Source organism: Triticum urartu, chromosome 2 (genome assembly GCF_003073215.2).
Source record: "Triticum urartu cultivar G1812 chromosome 2, Tu2.1, whole genome shotgun sequence".
Classification (NCBI taxonomy): Eukaryota; Viridiplantae; Streptophyta; class Magnoliopsida; order Poales; family Poaceae; genus Triticum; species Triticum urartu.
In genome coordinates this window covers 711,744,043-711,769,927 of record NC_053023.1, presented here as the reverse complement: position 1 = coordinate 711,769,927, position 25,885 = coordinate 711,744,043, and the positions used below count along the sequence as shown (strand labels likewise).

At 42.8% G+C, this 25,885-nt stretch overlaps 1 protein-coding gene and 1 pseudogene across 2 annotated transcripts; both read left to right on the top strand.

Annotated features, from left to right (window-relative positions):
• The first annotated feature begins 11,571 nt into the window (after positions 1-11,571).
• LOC125540017 (putative wall-associated receptor kinase-like 11) lies at positions 11,572-15,446 on the top strand. 2 transcript variants are annotated; one of them, XM_048703584.1, is made up of 3 exons: positions 11,572-13,370; positions 13,515-13,622; positions 14,056-15,446. In XM_048703584.1, exons 1-3 carry the CDS (start codon positions 12,443-12,445, stop codon positions 15,255-15,257), a joined length of 2,238 nt encoding a protein of 745 aa, XP_048559541.1. In that variant the 5' UTR covers positions 11,572-12,442; the 3' UTR covers positions 15,258-15,446. The 2 variants fall into 2 exon arrangements, with proteins under 2 accessions (XP_048559541.1, XP_048559540.1); XM_048703583.1 differs by having other exon boundaries at positions 14,041-15,446.
• A 51-nt stretch (positions 15,447-15,497) lies between these two features.
• On the top strand, positions 15,498-17,570 carry LOC125538107 (annotated as a pseudogene).
• The last annotated feature ends 8,315 nt before the right edge of the window (positions 17,571-25,885 follow it).

Genomic DNA, 25,885 nt, shown 5'->3' with positions numbered 1-25,885 from the left:
ATCAAGACGTCTTTCCAGAAGAGCTTCCAGGAATGCCTCCGCACCGGCCAGTTGAATTCGTTATTGATCTTGAGCCTGGCACAGAACCTGTGTGCAAACGTCCTTACAAGCTCGGACCTGAAGAGTTGAAGGAGCTGAAGAAGCAACTCGATATTCAAGAGAAAATGGGTCTCATTCGGCCTAGTTCTTCTCCGTGGGGTTGTGGTGTTCTTTTTGTGAAGAAGAAGGATGGAACGGACCGACTTTGTGTTGATTACCGTCCAGTGAACAAGAAGACCATCAAGAACAAATACCCACTTCCCAACATCAATGAGCTGTTCGAACAACTCAAAGGTGCCCAAGTATTCTCCAAGCTTGATCTCCGCATGGGTTATCACCAGATTCGCGTTCGTGAGCAAGATATTCCCAAGACAGCATTCAGAACAAGCTTTGGTTCATATGAATACACTGTCATGTCTTTTGGCCTTGCCAATGCTCCTCCGACATTCTCATGCATGATGAATTTCATCTTCAACGCCTACACCAATGACTTCGTTTTGGTCTATCTCGACGACATTCTGGTTTTCTCGAAGAACAAGGAAGATCATGCCAAGCACTTGCGTTTGGTTCTTGATAAGCTCAGGGAACATCAGTTCTACGCCAAGTTCTCCAAGTGTGAATTCTGGCTCGATGAGGTTCTTTATCTTGGTCATATCATCTGTGCCAAGGGGATTGCCGTGAATCCTGAGAAGGTGTCTGCAATTGTGAATTGGGAACCTCCTCAGAACGTGAAGCAACTCCGTAGCTTCCTCGGTCTTGCAAGCTATTGCCAAAGATTCGTTGAAAACTTTTCTAAGATCGCGAAGCCTCTCTCAAATCTTCTTCAGAAGCACGTCAAGTACGTTTGGTCTCCGGAGTGTGACATTGCTTTCAACACTTTGAAAGAGAAGTTGATCACTGCTCCAGTTCTCACTCTGCCTGATGAATCCAAGCCGTACGAGGTCTTTTGTGATGCCTCTCTCCAAGGTCTTGGCGCAGTATTGATGCAAGAGAAGAAAGTTGTTGCTTATACATCTCGCTAGTTGAAGCCTAATGAGAAGAACTACCCCACTCATGATCTCGAGTTGGCGGCAGTTGTGCATGCTCTTTTGACTTGGAGACATCTTCTATTGGGAAGAAAAGTGGACATTTTCACTGATCACAAGAGTCTCAAGTACATCTTCACTCAGCCTAATCTCAACCTCAGGCAAACTCGATGGGTCGAAATGATTCAAGAGTATAATCCGAGTATTGAGTATACTCCAGGCAAGGCCAATGTGATTGCTGACGCTTTGAGCAGGAAGGCTTACTGCAACAGTCTGATTCTCAAGCCTTATCAACCCGAGCTTTGTGAAGCTTTCCGTAAACTTAATCTGCAAGTTGTTCCTCAAGGTTTCCTCGCCAACCTTCAAGTCTCTCCTACCTTGGAAGACCAGATTCGCCAAGCCCAGCTTCTTGATGCTATGGTGAAAAAGGTGAAGATTGGGATTGCCAAGAGCCAGTCCAAGTACAAGTGCTACCGCCTTGATGACAAGGACACTCTCTTCTTCGAGGATCGTATTGTTGTGCCCAAAGGTGACATCCGTAAAGTGATCATGAACGAGGCTCACAATTCTCTCCTCTCCATCCACCCTGGGAGCACGAAGATGTATCAGGACCTCAAGCAAGCTTATTGGTGGACTCGAATGAAGCGTGAGATCGCTCAATTCGTGAATGAATGTGATGTCTGCAGAAGAGTGAAGGCAGAACACCAAAGGCTAGTTGGTCTCCTCCAACATCTTGCCATTCCAGAATGGAAGTTTGACCACATTGAAATGGACTTCGTGACTGGGTTTCCAAAGTCCAAGCGTGGCAATGATGCTATATTCGTTGTCATCGACAAACTCACCAAAGTGGCTCATTTTCTGCCTATCAAAGAGTCGATCACTGCAGCTCAATTGGCGGAACTCTATACCTCTCGAATTGTCTCTCTGCACGGTATTCCTTAAGTGATCTCTTCAGACCGTGGCAGCATCTTTACCTCGAAGTTTTGGGATTCTTTTCAGAAGGCCATGGGCACGAACATCCGCTTCAGCACAGCTTTCCATCCTCAAACTAGCGGTCAAGTCGAGCGTGTCAACCAGATTCTTGAAGATATGCTCAGGGCGTGTGTGATCTCCTTCGGCATGAAGTGGGAGGATTGTCTTCCTTATGCTGAATTCTCCTACAACAACAGTTTTCAAGCAAGTTCGGGCAAGGCCCCTTTTGAAATTCTGTATGGCAGGAAGTGCCGTACCCCTCTCAACTGGTCTGAAACCAGTGAACGTCAGCTTTTGGGTAATGACTTAATCACAGAGGCAGAAGAAATGTGCAAAGTCATTCGTGATAACCTCAAAGCAGCCCAATCCCGCCAGAAGATATACTATGATAGTAAGCACCGTGATTTGGCTTTTGAGATCGGAGATCATGTTTACCTCCGCGTCTCTCCTATGAAAGGTACTCGTCGCTTCGGTATCAAAGAGAAGCTTGCCCCTAGATACGTGGGACCTTTCAAGATTGTCAGCAAGAGAGGCGACCTCGCCTATCAACTCGAGCTTCCTTCAAACTTTGCAAATGTTCATGACGTGTTCCATGTCTCTCAGCTTTGAAAGTGCTTCAAGACTCCTGACCGCACCGTCAACTTCGAGGACATTGAGCTCCAAGAAGATCTCTCTTATCGTGAGCACCCAGTTGCTATTCTTGAAGAGACTGAACGCAAGACTCGCAACAAGTCAATCAAATTTCTCAAAGTCAAGTGGTCACACCATTCCAACCGTGAAGCTACCTGGGAACGCGAGGATCACCTCCGTTCTGAGTACCCGGCGTTCTTTCAGACCTAGATCTCGGGACGAGATCTTTTTGTAGTGGTGGAGTGTTGTAACACCCCGGATATAACTTTCCCTATTTGTACTCCAACTCTTACCGTTTCCGGCGTTAAGTTATATTTATTTCCTCGGGTTCGGGTTTTGTCTCCGTGTGTTGTTATCGTTGTCATGCATCTCATATCATGTCATCATGTGCATTCCATTGCATACGTGCTCGTCTCAGGCATTCGAGCATTTTTCCCGTTGTCCGTTTTGCATTCCGGCGCTTCGTTCTCCTCCGGTGGTCATTTCTACCTTTCTTTCGTGTGTGGGGATTAAACATTTCCGGATTGGACCAGGACTTGCCAAGCGGCCTCGGTTTACTACCGGTAGACCGCCTGTCAAGTTTCGTATCATTTGGACTTTGTTTGATGCTCCAACGGTTAACCGAGGGACCGAAAAGACCTCGTGTGTGTTGCAGCCCAACACCCCTCCAATTTAGCCCAAAACCCACCAAACTCTGCTCCATCATCCAGAGCGTTCGATCACGATCGCGTGGCCGAAAATCGCACCTCATTTGGACTCTCCTAGCTCCCTCTACGCCTATTTAAACACCCCCCGAGATCCGGGTCTTCTTCTCCCCCGAAACCCTAGAAATCCACCGCGTCGCACCGGACATTGTCCGTCTGGGCCGGACAAAACCGCTGCCGCCGCCCGCGCCCTATCGCGCGCCGCCACGTGGCCCTGCGCCGCCGCCCACCGCGCCGGCCCGGGAGGCCCGCAGCCGGCCCCCGAGGCCCGAAGCCACCGCGCGCCGCCGCCCGAAGCCCCGCGCCTCCTCGCTCCCGACGCCGGCGCCGAAGCCCGCCGCTCCGCCGCCCGACGCCGCCCGCCCGGAGCACGCCGCCGCCTCCGCCCGGCGCCGCCCCGCCGTCCGGTGCGCGCCGCCCCGTCGCCCGGCGACCGCCGCCGCCCGGCGAGCCCTCCTCCGCCCGCCGCGAGCCGCCCCGGCCATCGCCTCCTCCCGCCTCGCCGCCGCCGGCCGCCGCCTCCTCCGTCCTTGCCGACCTCGGGTCCGCTGCCGTGAACAATGCGTGCGCGAGATCTAGATCGGGATGAACAGTAAACCCTAATCCGGAGGTTGAATTTTCTCTAAGTCCCAGAGATTCCGATCAATATGCACATGTTCGTAGCTCCGTAACTTTGCATCCGTAGCTCCGATTCATGCATATAGCATATCAAAATGTTCATCTCAGAGAGCACATCATTTCATTCCATTGCATCATTTTCATTGGAGCTCATCTTGATGCCCGAAATGCTGTTAGAAGAGGGCTATTTGAGTTAATTGTCAGATCTGTTACTCCATTTAGCACTTTTATCATTTTTGCCATGATTATTGTGTGCATGATATGCCCGTGAGTTCTACATGTGTTTTGTTAAGGGTTTTGTCATCTTTCCAGAGGTGCAACCCATGTATTTTTGTGATGTGTGAGGTGACTAGTGCAAGCTTGCAAAGTGAGGCACTCGGTAAATCTGTTTTCAGGGACTTAGTTTTTCACTAAGTCCTGGGATTGTTTATCTCATGTTGCCATATGTTCATGTTGTTTCCTAGTGATCCGTACCTCTTTTGATGATGATCAGTAAGGGAGTTTTGTTAATATTGTAGAGCTCTATCCATGCATGTCTTTGTTTGCAATTATGGAGCACCCTATCTTGAGTTAATCGAGCTCTACTTTTGCTACTTTGTGAATCTGGGCAGATTGTCAACTTGTTTGCAATTTTGCCGGTGATGTTGTAGTTGATCCGTGCATGCTATGCTATTGTTCTTGCCATTTCTAGATTGCATTTTGTGCCTTCTTGATGGATGTATGCTTGTCTTGCCATGACTTGCACCGTAGTGAGTGCATCGAGCTCGTAAACATGCCTACTTGAGTTATATTTCAGCATGTGTCAGTTTTCACTAAGTCTGAAAACTGATTATGTTTTTGCTATGTTCACATGCTTGCAATTGTATTTTATGATCCTTTTTGGCTCAAGGTCACTAAGGGACTTTTGTTAAACTCTTTGAGTAGCTCCATGCCATGCTTTACTTTGCCATGTTCAGGTCCTGTAGCAGGTAGTTTTGTTGCTCCGAAGAGGGCTACCTGATCTGAAATTCCAGACAAGTGTTAATTTCACTAAGTCTGAGATCTGTTTGCCATTTGCATTTTTGCCATGTTTGTTTGAACCTGTTAATGGATGATTTGGCCGTAGCTCAGTGCTAGACTTTTGTTAAGCATCTTGTGTGCATCCCTGCCATGTATTTTGTTGTCATGTTTGGGTGCTGTAGCATGTTCATCTCATTGCATTTAGATGCCTACTTGCTGTAAATCGCAGACCGGTGTCATATTTGAATCGCTTGCCATTTTCAAACCGTAACTCCGATTCCGGCGTTCTTTATATCGTTTTCAAGCGATTTCATCTCATCTTTCCAGTGGCACACTTGGAATTCCAAGTTGACGCCAGGTTCTTGCATTTCCTGTCATATCTTGCATTTTGCATCCCGCATCGCATCCCGCATAGCATATCATCTTTGCATTGTGTTGTTTGAGTTTGCACGTGGTTGATTTTATCCTTATTGCTTGTTTGTCTTGTTTGGGTAGAGCCGGGAGACGAGTTCGCTAACGAGGAGCCCGTTGAGTTTGCTTTCGAGGATCCAGTTAACTCTGACAACTGTGCAGGCAAGATGATCATACCCTCGAAATCACTACTATCTTTGCTATGCTAGTCTGCTCGCTCTTTTGCTATGCCATTGCTATGATGCCTACCACTTGCTTGCAAGCCTCCCAAATTGTCATATCAAACCTCTAACCCACCATTGTCCTAACAAACCGTTGATTGGCTATGTTACCGCTTTGCTCAGCCCCTCTTATAGCGTTGCTAGTTGCAGGTGAAGATTGGAGGCCGTTCCTTGTTGGAACATTTATTTACTTGTTGGGATATCATTATATTGCTATGTTATCTTAATGCATCTATATACTTGGTAAAGGGTGGAAGGCTCGACCTCTCGCCTAGTGTTTTGTTTCACTCTTGCCGCCCTAGTTTCCGTCATATCGGTGTTATGTTCCCGGATTTTGCGTTCCTTACACGGTTGGGTTATAATGGGAACCCCTTGATAGTTCACCTTGATTAAAGCTTTTCCAGCAATGCCCAACATTTGTCTTACCATTCGCCACCTAGCCTTTTCTTTCCCTTGGGTTCTGCAGACTCAAGGGTCATCTTATTTTAACCCCCCTCCCCCGGGCCAGTGCTCCTCTGAGTGTTGGTCCCACCGAGCGATGTTCGGGGCTACCAGGGGCAACTCTGGGCTGGCCTACCCGACGTCTGGCTCATCTGAGTGTGCCCTGAGAAAGAGATATGTGCAGCTCCTATCGGGATTTGTTTAACCTGTCGAAGTGTCTTGAATTACCAAGATACCGAGTCTGATCGAAACGTCTTGGGAGGAGGTCTATCCCTTCGTTGACCATGAGAGCTTGTCATGGGCTAAGTTGGGACTCCCCTGCAGGGATTTGAACTTTCGAAAGCCGTGCCCGCGGTTATGGGCAGATGGGAATTTGTTAATGTCCGGTTGTAGATAACTTGAACCCTAATTAATTAAAATGAATCAACTGAGTGTGTTACCGTGATGGCCTCTTCTTGGCGGAGTCTGAGAAGTGGACACGGTGTTGGAGTAATGTTTGCGCAGGTTGCTCTCTAGTTTCTCGCTCGCGCTTTGCCTCCTCTTCTCGCTCTCTTTTGCGAATAAGTTAGCCACCATATTTGCTAGTCGCTTGCTGCAGCTCCACTCATATTTTACCTTGCCATTCCTATAAGCTTAAATAGTCTTGATCGTGAGGGTGCGAGATTGCTGAGTCTCTGTGGCTCACAGATTACTATTACACCAGATGCAGGGCCCGATGATTCCGCTCCAGCAGACGCGTACGAGCTCAAGTGGGAGTTCGACGAAGACTCTCAACGTTACTATGTTTCCTTTCCCGATGATCAGTAGTGGTGCTCAGTTGGGGGTGATTGGGACCGTGTCGCATGTTGGGTTCTCTTTTAATTTGGCGCGTAGTCAGGCCATGAGTGTTTGGATGATGTAATGTTATTAATGTACTTGATTGATGTGGCGAGTGTAAGCCAACTATGTTATCTCCCCTTTTATTATCATATTACATGGGATGTTGTGAAGATTGCCTAACTTGCGACATATGCCTTCAATGCGATTATGTATCTAAGTCGTGCCTCGACACGTGGGAGCTATAGTCGCATCGAGGGTGTTACATACCTAGGGCTCCCAACAGTGGTGGGGTGCTCTAAGGACGGGACTTTCAAGCATCTTATCGAATCATCAAAGGGCAAGGTCTCAGGATGGAAAGGACAGGGTTTGTCAAAGGCGGCGAGAGAGGTGCCTGTAAAATCTGTGCTTGAGGCCACTCCAACTTACACCATGAGCTGTTTTCAACTCACAAAGAAGATGTGCCGAAAACTGACTTCGATCTCCTCAAAATTCTGGTGGGGTGCAGCGAATGGTGAAAGGAAAGTGCACTGGATAGCATGGGATAAGATGTGTATGGCCAAGCGGGATGGGGGCCTCGGGTTCAGAGATCCGGAGGCCTTTAATCAAGCCTTGCTAGCTAAACAAGCCTGGAGGCTATTACAGGTTCCGTCTTCTTTATGTGCTCGGGTGCTCAGAGCTAGATATTATAAAGATGCAAGCATCATGTCTGCGTCGTGTCCGTCCGGGGCTTCCTACACATTTAGGAGCATACTATATGGGCGTGACTTGCGGCGTGAAGGAACCATATGGCGCATAGGGGATGGACAGAAAATTAATATCCACCATGCGAATTGGATTCCTAGGGAAGGAAGTATGAGACCACTGAGTCAGACGTACATGCATGGGATTACTCGGGTGGCTGATTTGCTAGCTCCATGCGGTAGGCAGTGGGACAACATGAAGCTACAGAGTATGTTTACTCAAAGTGATATTGAGGATATCAAGCAAATCAAGGTGGGTGGACCAGGGACGGATGACTACCAAGCTTGGAACTATACGAAGTCAGGTCAATTTTCGGTGAGATCCGCTTACCACTTGAGGATGAGGCTTAGCAAGGGGGCCACCGGACGGCCGGGCCCCTCGTCCTCAGTTAAGGATCACCAAGGATGGATGGCCTTATGGAATACAAATGCGCCAAACAAGGCAAAAATTCATATGTGGTGAATTATGCGGAACGGGCTAGCGGTGGGTGCTGAGCTATACCGAAGGAAAATAAAGGACGGCGTTTTCTGTGCAGCGTGTGGACGAGAAGAAACGCTCTATCATCGCTTCTGGGCATGTCCACACTCTGAGCTGTTCTGGGAAATTTTGCGGTCGGAGAGAGGAGTTGCGGTGGCGATCCCACCGTGTTCTGTTAGCTCCTCTAGTGCTCTTGCATCTTGGCTACTAGGATGGTTTGCGGAAGCCTCGGATCAGGAACGAGAAGCTATGGTACAGGCCGCTTATGGGTTGTGGCTAGCACGGAATGGGGCAAATGACGGGAAGAGGATTGTTGCAGCACATGAGGTTGCGACATTGACTATGTCCTACATGGCAGAGTGGACAGCCACGCACGAGCGGAAGACCACCACGGTGAGTATGAGGGAGGTGCAGCGATGGGCGGCCCCGGAGCCAGGTTGGGTAAAAGCTAATGCTGATGGAGCCGTGTCTAGACTTGGAGGAAAGGGCGGTGGCGGGGTCATCATCAGAGGTGACCAAGGAGACTTCCGTGCGGCGGCATGCACTTTCATTGACGGTCGCGTGGACGCCGAGACGGCGGAGCTCATGGCGTGCAAAAGGGCGGTCCAACTAGCAGGTGAGATTAATGTTCAGAAATTACACCTCGAGACGGACAGCATGGGGGTGGCAAGCATGCTTGCAGACCCGAACAAGAACCTCTCGGCCTCATGTCCATGTGTCGAGGAGATCAAGCAGATGATGCGTGGATTCAGCGAGAAGGAGGTTTCGTGGGTACGACGGTCGGCAAACTCTGCTGCTCATAAACTAGCTAAGGTAGGAGTAGGAGATGAACTCTGTAAAATTTGGCTTATGGTGCCACCAGACTTTGTGTTAGATGTGGTCTCCGAGGAGATCCCAGACTTTCATTAGATAAATAAAGCAGCGAGAGTTATCCTAAAAAAAAAAAGAAAACCTACTCCCACCGTAAAAATATATATAATTATTTAGATCACTACGCTCTTAGGGCATTTCAAACGCCGATCCTCACCGCATGCATACGTCCGAAACCAAAAGGCCCATCCAAAAAGAAGGCGAAGTCCGCGCTTTTGTAGTTGCCCGCCCTGTTTCCACGACAAAATCCACACTCTTCTTCCATCCCGCCACTCTCCATCCAATTCCCGCCCTTTTCTCCCATTCTCTTCTTCCTTCTCGCTGCTGACGCGTGGAACCGAACATTAGCATGCCATAGTTGGAGGTGGTGTAGGTGCAGGAGGATCCAAGCATCACCCTCGCCCGGAAGATCAACATGGCGACGTGGAAATATCACATTGTTAAAGCGAAGGCTGCAAAGGAGGAAAAACTCAGAAAGTGGAAAGGCCGCCGAGGGCGTCCATTGAGGTGCGCGTGCTTGTCGCGGACTTGGTGGAGGTCGCGGCCAGGGCCGTGGAGTCCTGATGGTGTCGCCCACCATCCAGACATCGTGAAACACAACATGGTATGTTTTGTATCTTTTTTCTTTCTTTTTGTTCAGAACACTATATGACAAGATGTCTAACATTGTGTGCTCTATTTTACTTTTAATCATGGGGATCATAGAAATTACCTATGAAGATGATTTTGCCGAGGACATCCCTGGTGCTGGCATGGCTGGAGTACGCCTTGGAGCAGCAGGTCCTGTCACCAGCGTTCGATACAAGACGGACACAGACGGCCGCATATCATTCTATGAGATCGGCTGGCGGGAATTTCTGAAGGGAAAGAGATGACGACTAACGGTTGGCCCAACGTTGATCATCACGATAAGGAACAACAGGAACAACAACTTTCCGATGATGGTTGTTTTAGATCTTATTGAGAAATAAAGTCCAGCCAAATATCTCCAAGCCGATGAACTCTTAGCTACTTAGTTAAGACGCCTATGGTACTTTGATATTGGTTTGTTAACTGGAATTTTTTTTTGAAGTGCTAGTAGTTATTATAAAGAGTGCTAATTACCTAGTGAACTTGCATGCCTAAGCTTACAACGTGTGCTTTATTTGCTTCTAGTATTGAATTTCTTATAATAGATTTATGCAAAAAAAAAACAGGCTGGCCCAGGTCATCGCTTGATATGTGTCGCGTTATGCGGCAGAATGTCGAGCAAACGCACGAGAGGGTCTGAAATAGGCGGGCCCAGAGTGCATTGTATCGCAGAATCGAAAAAAACAAAAGCAAAAATGCGAGCAGTTGCACGGAATCGAACACGAGACCTCCAGTGTAAGCGAGCTCTACGTTTACCAATACACAACACAAACTTTGTGTAGAATATACGCAGCGCAGCTTTTTAATAACTAGCTATTCGTATGGACATACTGTACGCAAGCTAAACGACACTGTATGAGTACTGTAGCCATTGCATTTTTTTAAACCGAACACTTCAAATTTCGAGTTGTTTTTGAAAGCACGGAAACTTCGAAATAGTATATATGAAATGTTTCAAAAGCATAATGTTTTTCTGAAGACACAAACATTTTTGAAAAAAATGAATATTTTGTGTATTGTGCGATCATTTTTTAAAATTGCAAACTTTTTTTGTTTGCACGAACATTTTTCAGAAAAGATGAACATTATTTTGAAAGCGCGAATATTTTTCACAAAGACGAACATTGTTTTGAAAGCACAAACATTTTTCAAAAATACTAACATTTTCCAAATTGTGAACATTATGTTGAAAAACGTGAATTTGTTATGAAATTTACGAATATCTTTTGAAAATGTGACATTTTTCAACTTTACAATTTTTTTGAATACACAAATATTTCTTAAAATTTGGGAACAATTTTTAAAACATGGATTTTTTAAAACAATTTGAACATTTTTTGAATTATGCGAACATTTTTGAAAATAGCAAACATTGTTTTGATTGCATAAACATTTTTCAGAAAAGCCGAACATTGTTTTGAAAGCGCAATAATTGTTCTGAAAGTGCGAACATTTTCCAAATTGTGAACATTATCTTGAAAAAAGTGAATTTGTTATGAAATTTCTGAACTTTTTTTTTGAAAATATGACATTTTTTAACTTTAGGAACATTTTGAATACGCAATATTTTTAAAATTTTTGGAACATTTTAAAACACGAACATTTTCTAGAATTTGTGAACATTTTTTTTGAAAACACGATCATTTTTTTGAAAATCCCGAAAATATTTTCAAATTGGGGAACAATTTTGAATTCTGGACATTTTATAAATTTGCGAATTTTTCAAAAAAGGAAAATAAAAGAAGAAAGAAACCGAAAAAATAACAAGAAAACAAGAAACAGAAAGGAAAAACCGAAACAGAAAAATCATGAAAGAAAACCAGCCTCGAAACTCCCCGCAAAAAAAACCAGATTCGAAAAACAACAGGAACAAGAAAAACCAGTTCGGGGAACCTTCTAGAAGGTTCTCAATAGCCACGCTAACCTCTAAATGGGCGCCGGCCCACTGAGTCTCCGCGTCTCTCGCCTCTGCGAACCTCCGCCAAATGCGTCAAATAGGAAATACCGAGGATATCCCCACTCGTCGTCAAGATAGAAGGGGTGCGGGCACGCGGACGCCTGGCAGAGTGGCAGGCGGCCGGCGGCGCAGCTGTGCAGAGGGGTCGTGTACTCGCAGGTCAGTCCACCTCTTCTAAATTCTTCCCGAAGTGGCTGCTGCTCCATGGGGATCGGAATCAACGGCGAGCAGGTCGCCGTTCTTAGTTCATTTCGGCTTGCAGGCGATCTGTTCGATGAAATGCTCCATGCGGATTAGTAATGTACTCCGTATAAAATAGTCTCAACTCTTAAAAGAGAAATTTCAGCATCAGGTTCTCTTGCAACACAAGAATGTCACATTAGAAAGTTCAGTCACCACGTGCTAAATGTGCTCAGCTATCTCAAAACTGAAAAGGAAAAAAAAATCAGTTCAACCATCTCAGCGAATTGGAACTTGACAGATACACGTGTCTTAAATAGGGACATGACTAGTTTTGCTTTGAAATTTCCACTTACCTACACAGAACCTATCCTTTTTTTTCAAGAACACGCAAGAGAGTTGCGTGCCTTATACATTAAGGAAGAGAAGATGGCATACAAGCGATAGTCGACAAGCCGACGTCTCGCTGCACAGAACCTATCCTGATTGAAACTTTCTTGGAAGTATATATCAACCAGTCCGTCATGCTTTAGTCAGTTCGGTTGCCTCGTTGGACTTTGAAATAGGGTCATGACTAGCTGCCTCATTGGACTTTGAAATCAACCGACAAGGGGTACCAGCCAGCTGGTAGTTAAGAACCTATGTTCGTTGTTAGCTTCAGAGTTCGAACAGATACAAGAATAGCTGTTTTCAACTAGTAAGCTCAAGATGACGATTTCGATCCCTTCTTCCCGTCGAGCGTCGATTGGCACCATTGGAGCACTCGTGTTTCAGCTCCTGGTGGTGGCACTGGCAGCAGGGCCAATAGCCTTGCCCGGCTGCCCCGAAAGCTGTGGCCACATTACCGTGCCGTACCCTTTCGGCATCAGCAAAGGCTGCTTCCACGAGGGCTTTGGTCTCACCTGTGACGAGATGCAGTACCCACCAAGGCTGTTCTTGGGTGATGGAGTGGAAGTGCTTGGCATCTCCTTGACTGATGGCACGGTGCGGATCCGGAGCAAGGTTTTGCGATCAAGCTTCTCTGAGTTCAACGGCTCATGGTCCGGCCCTGCAGTAACCTGGCCCTTCTCGGTATCAAGCGCGTGGAACTGGTTTGTGGCCATTGGATGCAACATCGTAGCTAAGCTCGGCCATCCGAGCGGGCTCCATACTCAGGACGGGAGCCAGGCCAGCACCTGTGCCGCTGCTTGCCTGGACGACCACCAGAACTTCACTGGTACATCGTGCTCGGGTATTGGCCGCTGCCGCGCATCTATCGTGTGGGAGCTGCCATCCTATGGCATCCAAGTTACACCACTTGCTGCGTTGACACCTGACTTCTCGTCATACACAGGTGTGTATGTGTTCATTGTTGATCAGGACTGGTTCAGCAGAAATGAAAATGAGATGATGGTCAACTTCACCCATTCATATGAGAAAACCATGGTTGAGAGTGTACCGGCAGTGTTGGAGTGGTGGTTGGATTTGATCGGCAACAAGGACATGTTGCCATTGTCTGTCGGGCCCAATTCTTCTGAATTTAGATGTTTAAGCTTGAACAGCGATAGCTATTTCGTTTTTGGAGATTATGAAAAAAGACGGTGCAACTGTTCTCAAGGATACGAGGGCAACCCTTACATCACTGATGGGTGCCAAGGTATGTTACCAGTACTTTCTGCTGCATTCTTACATAGTTGCGGTAGTTATAACATTACGAAAGAACATGCATGTGCTGTCTTAGCTTTTTGCATTCGATGTATAAAACCCCCTGCTTTCCAACAGTGTGTTTTTTCCCCTTCAGATATTAATGAGTGCCTACAACCAGATGTTTATCCCTGCAATGGGACCTGCATCAATATGCCAGGGACATACCGATGCTCAGCAAAGAAAAGAATCATCACTTTACCAGGTACAAAAACACACACTTGATACAAGGCTTTCGTTGGTGATAATTACAAATAGAAAAGTTCATGTTTTGTTGCTCTGCTATTGTGAGTTCAGTTTTTGTCCCTGAACTAAAATACAGATAAGTTTTACTAGAAACTTAATTATTTGAATACTGCTGCTGGTAGGACCTAGCTGCTTAATCTTAGTTTGCAGTTAGTTATCTCTAATGCTAACTCAAATCATCAGTAGGGTTGTAGATCATTCAGACATGCATAACAAGAAGAAAGAAAAAGAACAACTATAAAGTATTTTCAATATATGAGTGGTCGTGTAGATATTCCTGAGAAAACTTTTTATAGTTGAGTAGTCTGAAACAGATTTTGCGCAGTAGCTTGATTTCTTGAAGTGAACACAACATATAATGTTTATATCATTCTTAGGTTTGCTTTCTGCAGGTCTAATTACCATAATAGCAGTTGGTGCTGGTTTTGGCCTATTGTTTTCACTCCTAGGTGTTGCCCAAGTCACAAAAACACTCAAGAAACAAAGAGCCAAGAAGTTAAGACAAAAATTCTTTGAGAAAAACCATGGACTTCTTCTACAACAGTTAATCTCTTCGAACAAAGATATAGCTGAAAAGATGAAGATTTTCAGCTTAGAAGAGCTAGAGCAAGCAACCAACAAATTTGACCATAATCGGATCCTTGGCGGCGGTGGGCATGGCACGGTGTATAAAGGCATCTTATCTGATCAACGTGTCGTGGCCATCAAGAAGGCCAATATTGTCGTGCAGAGGGAAATCGACCAGTTTCTAAATGAGGTTGTTATACTTTCACAGACAAACCATAGGAATGTGGTGAAGCTCTTTGGTTGCTGCCTCGAGACAGAAGTTCCTCTACTAGTTTATGAGTTCATATCGAATGGAACTCTCTCGTGTCATCTCCATGGCCAAAGTGATAATCATTTGTCATGGAAAGATCGATTAAGGATTGCACTGGAAACTGCAAGGGCTATTGCATATCTGCACTCTGCTGCTTCCATATCAGTATATCATAGAGATATCAAATGCGCCAATATACTACTTACTGATACTTTAACAGCGAAAGTATCAGATTTTGGAGCTTCAAGGTCGATTGCAATAGATGAGACTGGAATACTTACAGCCATCCAAGGAACCTATGGTTACCTTGATCCTGAATACTACTACACTAGCCGACTCACGGAGAAGAGTGATGTTTACAGCTTTGGTGTCATCCTAGCAGAACTACTGACAAGGATAACTCCAGTTTTTTCTTCTCATTCATCAGAAGGCACAAGCCTAGCATCACATTTTGTATCACTAATGAGCGACAATCGCCTGTCAGACATTCTAGATACACAAATTGTTAATGAAGGAGGAGTTGAAGATGCTGAGGTCGTTGCAAGACTTGCAAAAGCATGCTTAAGCTTAAAAGGGGAAGAAAGACCTACAATGAGGCAAGTGGAGACAATACTTGAAGGTGTGCATAGCTCAAGGTTTGATCACAATTCTCAGACAATACGAGTGGGCCAAAGTGCTCTAAAAGACCAGCCATGGAAGGGGAACAATGGTGGCGAAGGAACTAGATTATACAGCTTGGGAAAAGAGTTCATCGAATCATCGGAAATTCCAAGATGATTTTAGTTGCATGAAAAAATGTTGTACATTTATTATTAATAGTTCTGGTGCCATACTGCAGAATGTATTTTACGAACTCTGGATTGTAAATATATGTGTATTTCCTATGCTTTTTATTTCGTGGAATGCTGATGGGTGATGTAGAGACAAATATGTTACAGTAAATAAAATGAATTCAGTTACTATTTATATCTGTCATATAATTTGTCGCACAGAAGTTTGGAAGTTTGCGAGGACAACATGTTGACGGGTCCGCAAAATACAGACTGTAAATACTTCGCATTCAAGCGATGAATTTGCATCAAGTAAATTTGAGAGCTATGTCTGTTTGATGTATACAACACCTCTGTTTCAACTCTGTTTTCTCCCTTTCAGATATTGATGAGTGCCAGCGGCCAGATGTTTATCCATGCCAGCACGGAGTATGCATCAATATGCTAGGGACATATCGATGCTCAGCAAAGAAAAGCAGCAGCAGTCTCCCAGGTACAAATACAACTATTTCACTTGATATTGAGCTTTGCTTAGTGATAATTAAGGACCATAGAATTATGGTAGTTATCCATTGTGTAGTACTAGGGCTACAGAAACAATAGTAATGCATTCTTCTGCTTTGAAATGAGATGTACTAATACTGAAACCATCATAGGTTGACCATTCAGAAATTGAAGACAACAGAAAGAGAGAAAAAAAGTACATAATGTTATGTGCTTCATAATACTAAACCATCCGACCACTGAACTGAACCAAAGTATAGCCCAGTAGTTTCAAACTTTCAATTGAAAATAGCAGCCTAAGTATTTGAAATTCATACGACATATCATGTACTATCGATCCTTATTTTCATTTTTCTACAGGTTTAATCACCGTAATTGCAATTAGTGCTGGTTTTGGCCTACTGTTTTCACTTCTGGGTGTTGCCAAAATCACCAATAAACTCAAACAACAAAGAGTCAAGAAGTCAAGACAACTTCTTCAAGAAAAACCATGGACTGCTCCTCCAACAGTTAATCTCTTCAAGCAAAGATATAGCTGAAAGAACAAGAATATTCAGCTTGGAAGAGCTAGAGCAAGCAACCAACAAATTTGACCATAATCGCATCCTTGGCGGTGGTGGCCATGGCACGGTTTATAAAGGCATCTTATCTGACCAACATGTTGTGGCCAACAAAAAGGCTAAAATTGTCGTTCAAAGGGAAATCGACCAGTTCATAAACGAGGTTGTCATACTTTCCCAGACAAACCATAGGAATGTGGTGAAGCTCTTTGGCTGCTGCCTCGAGGCAGAAGTTCCTCTACTTGTTTATGAGTTCATATCAAATGGAACTCTCGCCTTTTATCTCCATGGCCAAAGTTAGAACCATCTATCATGGAAAGATAGGTTGAGCATTGCACTGGAAACTGCAAGGGCCATTGCATATCTACACTCTGCTGCTTCCATATCAGTGTACCATAGAGATATCAAATGTGCAAATGTACTACTTACTGACACTTTAACAGCAAAAGTATCTGATTTTGGAGCTTCAAGGTCAATTGCAATAGATGAAACAGGAATACTCACAGCTGTCCAAGGAACTTATGGTTACCTTGATCCTGAATACTACTACACTAGTCGACTCACGGAGAAGAGTGACGTCTATAGCTTTGGTGTCATCCTAGCAGAGCTACTGACAAAGGTGACACCGGTTTTTTCTTCTCATTCATCGAAACAATCCTAGCATCACATTTTGTGTCACTTATTAGAGACAACCGCTTGTTAGATATTCTAGACTCACAAATTATTGAGGAATGAGGGGCTCAAGATGCTGAGGTGGTTGCAAGACTCGCAGAAGCATGCTTAAGTTTAAAAGGTGAAGAAAGGCCTACAATGAGGCAAGTGGAGACAACACTTGAAGATGTGCATAACTCAAAGGTCCATCTCAATTCTCCGATTACAAGGGTGAACCAGAATGCTATCAACGATCAGTCATACAAGGGGAACAAAGGCGATGAAGGAACTAGACTGTACAGCTTGGAAAAAGAGTTCATCCAATCATCTAAAATTCCTAGATGTTTTTACTTATGTGGTGAAGTGTTGCGGTTACTATTATTAGCTTGGGAACTAAACTGTAAATCATTTGTAAATTGTGAACTCTGAATTATAACCATGTGTGTATTTCCAGAGGACTGGTCGTTGACCATTTGGCTAGCTATGAAATGCACAGAGCTCCCTGAGCTGTGTTCATGGCTCAGCCTATGCTCGGTTGGTGCTGGTCTTTCTTTAGGAAAAATGTCACCAAGGACTAGTCCTGGTTGGTCGAGTTTTTTTAGCCATGCGTGTATTTCCTGTGCTAATGAGTCATGTAGTCATGAAGAATTAAGTATGTGAAAGTAAATACAACTAAATCAGTTACAATTTCTACGGTTAAAATATCTGGCTCTTAACACTGAAGTTCAAAAGTTTGCGAGAACATATGTTGACGATCAAGGATGACAACATATATCTTGATAAGTATATCTTGAGAGATCAGTTAAATACAAACTTGTGAAATGCTTTGTTGCAAGCACTTTCGTTGATGAAAACAACAATGCATAGTGAAGATCGGATGCACCAAGGATGAAGGAGCTCGAGAGCCGAAGGCGCAATGTTATAGTATCAGGGAAGCCAGGAACTGAACATTGCTCAAAAGATCCTACGCATATCTTATGATTAAACCAGAAATATGATAACATTTACAAATCCACATGTCCATTTCAAATATAGTTTACATTTCCAGTTCAGTTCTGAAGCAAAAGATCAAAAGATCCCTACATATGGTTTATTTTGGCCACTTGGACTTGCATTCACTATAACTTGTTGAACACGTCACATTGTATTGCTTATCTCACTAGAGCCGTTATATTTTGCATTGCCTAACTTGATAATTATGAATTAAAATTTGTAATTGTACCTATTCACTCCCTCTAGGTCCATCTCAATCATTTCAGAAGCCGCGTACCCTCACTACTCTCACTCGGGGCTGGCTCGCTAGAGATGGTCAATTCAGACGTTCCTCCGGAGCCAAGCTCCAGGCTGCTTCGAGGATCGTGTTATGCAAGCCCAGCCGCACACACAGATAACCAAACATGCCAAATTTAGTCCCTGCAACATGACTGGATGTTCTACGAGTAACCAAACACGCCCTCAACGTACCTGTCGACATTGGCATCGAGATGTCGTCCTCATTCTACATGACATTGCCATGGTCATCGTGGACATCTCTGCGTCGGAGTGTGGGGATGAGGCACCATTGTCACTGCAGCCACCGCCTTCGTGCCTGAGCGCGGACATAAATCTTCAAGTCTTGTGAGCTACATGTTCATATGGAGAATGACGCCTGTCAAGATGCCTTTGACTGGTGGGAGGATCTTCACTACTCATACTTCTTTTTGAGCACTGCTACACAGACGATGCTTGTCTAGCCGAATTTGCACGACATGCCCATAGTACAATCCGTGGGCAAGTCTAAACAACAGTAGGCCATGGGATTAGCTATCATGCATGTGTTGTACAGCAAAACGCGGTCCATTAAGTAATTCCGCTTCTTTTTCTCTCACCTTTTTTCAGGTTTGGTGAAACTTTTTATAGTCTTAAGACCGAGCCGACATATCGTACTCTATACCGCGCACCGGTACTTGCATGGACCAAACCCTTGTGGAAAGCGTCCTTCCCATTGAAGATTAAGAAATTTGTATGGCAGCTTCTCCGTGATCGCCACCCATTGGAGACAGAGATGGTCAAGCGACATGGGGCTGGCGATGGGCTTTGCCCTCTTTGTGATGTCCCAGAGTCTGGGACCCACATCTTCTTCGCCTGCACTGCTGCCCGCTTTCTTTGGAGCTTTGTCCATGAGGTTTTACATTATCATGTTGTCTCACATGTGTTACTATTTATTTAGTAAGTTCGAGGTCGATCAGCTTCATACTTAAGCCACTAGGTTGGAAATCTTAAAACTATTTAAAAAAATTGTATTTGTTAATGAGTTCTAATATAATTATATATATTTTTAAAAGCATGTTGCATATATTATATTTTCAACATATTGTAGGGATTAGAGTTTGAATTACCAATTTTGTAGTGTACATGTTCACACTTTTTTGTTTTTCTGTTTTTTGCCTATGTTAAGTGGAAATCGAGGTATAAAGAAAAATCACAATGAGACTACACAGTGACCTGGGATGCCTCACATGGTCTACAGAAAGAGTATCGCCAGTTTTCCATTCTATGTAAGCAATGTATAATTACAACATGATTATTTTTCTGTTTATATATATTGTCCACCCCCTCAAATAAATAATTTAGTGCAAGACCTAGAGTGCACTAGTATCTATCTAGGTTATTATATCTTAATTTGTTCCATGAATTTGAATTTTAACCCCCAAAATATGAGGTCACACCCTCTAGCGCAAAATATAGCACCCATCGTTGACTATTGTAAGTACCCCCTGAATATCTATCTTAAGTTAAGGTCCTATAGTGCATGAGTTTATATTTGTATGTGCCATTAGGCATCGATGTTATTTTTAAGGTATGTGAGGCTATTCATAGTGGGAGTAACTTAGCTAGTAACATAACGCATCTCAAGACAAATTTGCTTATGTGGCATGTAGTTAATGAGGAGAGTGATGCATGTGATAACATAATATGTTACCGTAACATTTTTTTGAAAAGGAGGATTACCCCCGGCCTCTGTATCTCTTGATGCACACAACCATCTTATTGAAAATCCAGATCCAAAACAAAGTCTTAAACAGTAGTTTGAAACTGAAAAATAAATTTGCCACAACCAGCGAAAATAGGGAAAGATGACTAAACATCTATCCTATTATTGGACCGTCATCCAAACCGGTTGTAAGTATCACGTGCAACCATCTCCCATCGGTTGCATCCAAATCCATATGCTCCCTGTGGTCCACATGGCTGAGTAACGACCACATACGGATCCAAGTGGACGCCCTGAAGATGACCTGCAAAAAAATTGTGATAGTTTGCCTGAGGCAAAATGAGTCTGCATCTAAATAAATGAACGCTTGCATATTACCACACATATGTTATTGGACATGGATCCTCTGACGTAGCTATCCCTACCTTACCCTGTGTTTCTGTCTCTGATAGGTGGGACCCATGCTTGGAGGGGCCCGCAGTTCAGTGATCCAATGGTAGGATAGCCCGCGTCAGGGGATCCCCATCCTATGTTATTACTCATTATGAAGATAATAACATAGACTATGCATATATTACTAGTCTAAGTTAGTTTTCATTACGAGTACAATTTTATCCACTATTCTGCTCTTGAAATGAGGAGGAGAGAGGGAGGAAGTGTATCTACGGATTGCACCCTGTTACATTTTATTTTGTCATTTAGCATTTGTGTATGGAACATTCGTATTGTGTTTGCCACTAGATAGATTATGATACAATTTTTTTAATTTTTTGCGGGGAGATTATGATACAATTTGTAGGGACCTACTGTAAACCTCCATTTAGTCTCAACTTCAGGTGTGAATTAATAGCGCCACAGCTGTCCATACCCAGCTAGCCTGACAAGGTCAAAAAATTTGGCCGGCAGCATGTGTGCCTTAAGCAACACTACTACTGTATGCAGTGATGTGGAACTTTCGCTCTAAGCAAAGAAAAGCATTTATTTAATTTGGCTTTTGGAATCTGGGAATGGATGCATATACTCCATCCGTAAACTAATATAAATGGTTGCGGATCTCCCAAACTTCGTGGCTTTATCTGGCCTGCTCGTCGTCATTCGTCAATGTTGTTTCTTTATTCGATTCTTCAGTCTTCACTTCTCCACCTTGCACGGAATTTTTTTGATCTTGTTGCTTGGAAACAAACGGTATGTTTTCCAAATTTATTACTCCCTCCGTTTCTAAGTATTTGTCTTTCTAGAGATTTCAACAAGTGACTACATACGAAGTAAAATGAGTGAATCTATACTAATTATGTCTATATACATCCATATGTGATATTTCATTTGAAATCTCTAAAAAAGACAAATATTTAAGAACGGAGGGAGTAGTTTGTTCCACTTCCACCCCACCTTTCGTAATTTAATTATTTGCATTGTCAATCGGTGGAATCACACCAAGTAGAATAGTAAAGCTTTATGATCAAATTTTGGATTAGGCGCCCCTTTAAAAAAATACTATTGGATTAGGCAGTTTCAAAGAAGGATTAGGCGGTTGAAAAGTCTTGACATAGAGTGTCCTAACACGGATCACGGCAGTGTCTACCGTGGCACACATGCTCTACTCGCCAAACTTTTTGGCCTTTTTAGTACAGTATAATAAAAATACTCCTCCAAGAGTTAAACAACACGAGGTTTAGCTCCACCACAGCTATCAACGTCGTCGCGCATGCCAACGCTAGTGGCGCGTGCATGATCACGACAAGCTCCGGTATATCTTATGCTATTTTATACTCCACTGGTGGATGTTCGGATGATCGTATGGTATGAGTTGCAGAAAGAGCCGGCCGGATTGCCGTATTAGTCAAACCACTTGGGAATTAGTCTGGCTAATTTCTCCCTTCAACTATCATGCACACAACGTCATGGTCACACACTCACACAACTTTGGACTCTGATCGATGCACGGTTGATCAGTGATGGTAAACTCGACAAGATATACCAGTCTGGTTTGTGGCTTTGTGTAGAGAAAGCTAGTCGTGTACGTATGATGTTCACTAGCTCGAGTTAGCTGTCGGATGGCACCAGATTGATCAAGATGTCAAGCGGGGTATCAATGGGCGGTAAAAATCAGTTCAAAAGTGCAGTAGTTCCATTGGAGAATAAACTAGCATAATAATATACTGGAACTTACCGGTGCCAACAACTAATTAAGCACTAGTGCAGTAGTGCAGGATGCTTCGTGTTGATGCTGGAATTTACCGAAGCAGTCAAGCAAAGTTGTATAAATACCAAGTGATCTAGATAACTTACATTGATGTAGACAAAACGAGCCCAAGAGCACCGGCAAATCAAGATGAGAGTGCGCACATATATATCCGGTATCCTATAATTAGACAAATTTTTTTAAACGGAGGTAAAAACTTTGCTTCATCCATTAAATAAGAAAGAATATAGTTTGTTACAAGCAACCCGATCACACGGCATGGGAATCACTCTCGCAATATTATTGACCCTAGTTTTTTTGTACCGGCGATGATCCAGAGGCTAGCCTCAGTCGTGATGGAGGCAAGCAATGCAGTCGGTGGCGCGCTCTTCTGCTTGAACACTCTCGCGTTTCGCTCGTTTCAAATAGTTCATGAGACAAGAATGGTGAGGGATGCCTTGGCTTGTCTGAATGGGGTGGCGCTGTCGCAAGTACTTGCCCACCAAGTCTCAACCGTGTCGAACAAGGGCCAAGTGTTTGTGTCGAGGCCAAGAATGTGGTATTTGTCAATGACCAAAGACCATAGCCTTCTCGTGTAGCGGCACTTGTAGAGGAGGTGAGTCCCACTTTCTTGGACCCTCTTGCAAAGAGGGCACGTGTCACAATTTGGCCATCCATACTTTGCCAATCTATCGACAATCCAAATTCAGTGGCAATATTGTTGCAACCGAAAGCTCAGTTCTCTACCTCATACTATGCCACAATTGTAAAACATGTTGTGGACTTGTGGGAGACTTGGGTTGTCAGTAGTGGCTCAGTGAAGTACACAATTTTTTTAACACTATCGCATTTTCCTGATTTATTTGGGACTTTCAAGTGATGTTCGTTTGGTGAGAGGATACGTTTCCGTCGACTACAAGACGTCTGTTGTGACTTCGTCAATCTCAAGATATTGTACTGGCTCGGTATCTCAAAGATGCTCATAGGGACGGAGTGTATGTGTGTGCATTCATAAAGGTAAGTGTATGTGTATCTATGAATATCTGCAATTGTACTATGTTTGAAATAAAATACATGAGTTATTTCAGAGGATTGCATTCGTAACTTGTAACACTCCGAGCCTCCAACTGTAGCGTGTGAGCAATCTCACTAACTTTTTTCTGAACACAGTATACAGACGCAAGCGCTCATATACACACGCATGTCATCTTGAGATTTTACGAAGTCATCGTAGGCGCCTCGTAGTCGATGAAAACGTCTCCTCCCACTAAAAGCGTATCGCTAAAAATACTGAAATAAATTCAGAATAAATGCGAGCACCAGGATTTGAATCCTAGTGGGCTGAGGATACCACTAACCATCGTACCACAGGTTTTTTCTTTTTTGAGACAAATCCTACCACAGGTATATCACCAACGTATCGACGTATCAAGCCCTTGCCAGTAGCATTTGGTGATTGGGCTGGCCCATTTAGGTGGTTTTAGGAACCTTCTACGGAGGGCCGGACTGGGTTTTAGGAACCTTGCGGTTGGTTTTATACCTGTTTTTTACTTTTCCCTTTTGCTACGTTTTTCTCTACTGGTTTTTATCAATTTTATTTTTTTTACTTTTGTTTTTTCATTTCATTTTTTCTATTTTCCATATACATGTTCACTTTTTGTAAATACATATTGAATATTTTTAGTACACACTTTGAACATTATTCAGATACATGTTGAACATTTTCAAGTGCATGTTCAACATTTATTTTATGTTTGTTTTTTATATTTTCCTTTTTGTTTTTCTGTATTTTATTTTTATTTTTATTTTTTTCAAATTCATAAATTTTCTAAGCGACCCGGTTTAATTGTACAAACATGTTCTTAGTACAATTTGAAAATTTTCATAGTAGACACTTAACATCTTTTACGACATACATTCAACATTTTGCAGAGCACATGTTAACTATATTTTGAATACAATTTTAAAATAATTTTCAGATACACATTGAACATTTGACGAAAACATTTTGAACATCTTTGAATACACGTTAAACATTTTTCAGACATTAAACGTTTTTCTACTGCATGTTGAGCATTTCTGAATATACATTAAATATCTTTCATATATGCATTGAATTACCAATGCATGTTGAACATTTTTTAACTACGTGGTGAAGTTTTATAAATACATTATAAATATTTTTAATACATGGTGAACAATTTTTATATGTCACAGACATTTTTCAAATATTAGTTGAACATATGTTTACATTTCATTAACAATTATTTTGAAATACATAAACAAATTTTGACATTTATACTAACCTTATAAAATTTCATGCATTTTTTAAAATCTGTGAACATGTTTAAATGTCATGAACAGTATTTTGAATGGTAAGAACTTTTGTAGAAAAGTATGCAAACAAATATTTTACAATACGTGAATTTTTTTTAAATGTGTGATTAATGTTTTTTCCTATTCAACAAAAATAATTCGGCTTCTTAAATATATACAAATGTAATATTTCAGAGAATTTTCGAAATGTATAGAAATATAGGGGGGAAACAAAAAAAATAAAAAAATAATTGCACATGTTAGTTGGGCCTGGTCCATTAGGATGGTGTTGTAGGTGAGGCGGAACTGTGCCTTGCAGTAAAAACTTGGCAAATTCCACTTCAAAAAACTTGGCAATTTGTTTTTTTGAATCTACTTGGCAAAGTATTGCCTTCGCCCCAAGCGTGCTATAATAAGCAGTCTCTTGTCTCTAAATTCCCCAGTCTAAACCCATCGAACTTTAGCGGGGACGTACATTATGCTATTAAAGTGTTTCGCAACCCATTCCGTTAATAGGCAATACAACAAAATGGCAAACGGCAACCCCTAATCTGCATATAGGTCAAGGGAGAGGGAACAAACTCGACACCTCGCGCGGTAATAGGCCAGCTCACCCGGGCTGTTCTTTCTTCCCCCACCAGTATTAGGACCGGGTTATTTTTTCTGTTGCTGGTTTCTCATTTTTCTTCTTGGTTTTAGTTTTTTTTTCTTTTATTCCCTTTTAACATATTTAAAATTTCATGTACCTTTTCAAATTCATGTTCACTTTCCAAAATTTATGAATAATTTGAAGTTTTGAATATTTTGAAAATACGTAAGCATTTTAGAAATCTGTTAGATATTTAAGATTGGGGGAAAGTTTTTATGAAATTAGAAAAATAATAAACAGGCAACCATTTTTAAAAATTAGGAAACAATTTTTGGACTTTAGCATATTTTCAAAATTTCTACAGTGACACATAATAAACGAACAAGCAATAAGAATAGTGTGCTCCAAGGTAAGTTAAAATGGAGACTGAGTTTTAAATAGTTGATCTGATCCTGAATTGATTGCTGCATTGGAATCCAATCTGGAAATAGATATTGCCGACATGTAAATAGCAAATGGACACTCGGAAAAGAAATGATCTCTAGTTTCAATACGAAAGCCTCCACAGAGCACACATGTACTATAATTTGGCAAGAATGTATTTTTTTCTTCAAAGCATCTATTTTGTATTCAACCTATTGTGTAACAACAACCCAAAGAAGATTGTGTCCTTTTTTGGCAACAAGTTTCGACCCTCCAACCCACTTTTGGGCTTGGCCCAATACACAAAAAAAAACAAATTATACAAAAATAATTAAATTTCTTACTTTAATAAAAGTAATGCAATATTTCTACTTTCTGAAAAATACTCAAAATATAGTTGAAAACCGTCGACATTTAAGAAAATTAAAAAATGTCA

Excerpts from the sequence above, each read along its gene's own strand:
- LOC125540017 (XM_048703583.1), top strand. The coding sequence starts at position 12,443 with ATGACGATTTCGATCCCTTCTTCCCGTCGAGCGTCGATTGGCACCATT. Across the intron at positions 13,371-13,514 it reads CATCACTGATGGGTGCCAAG|ATATTAATGAGTGCCTACAA; the intron begins GTATGTTACCAG and ends TTTCCCCTTCAG. Across the intron at positions 13,623-14,040 it reads AAGAATCATCACTTTACCAG|GTTTGCTTTCTGCAGGTCTA; the intron begins GTACAAAAACAC and ends TATCATTCTTAG.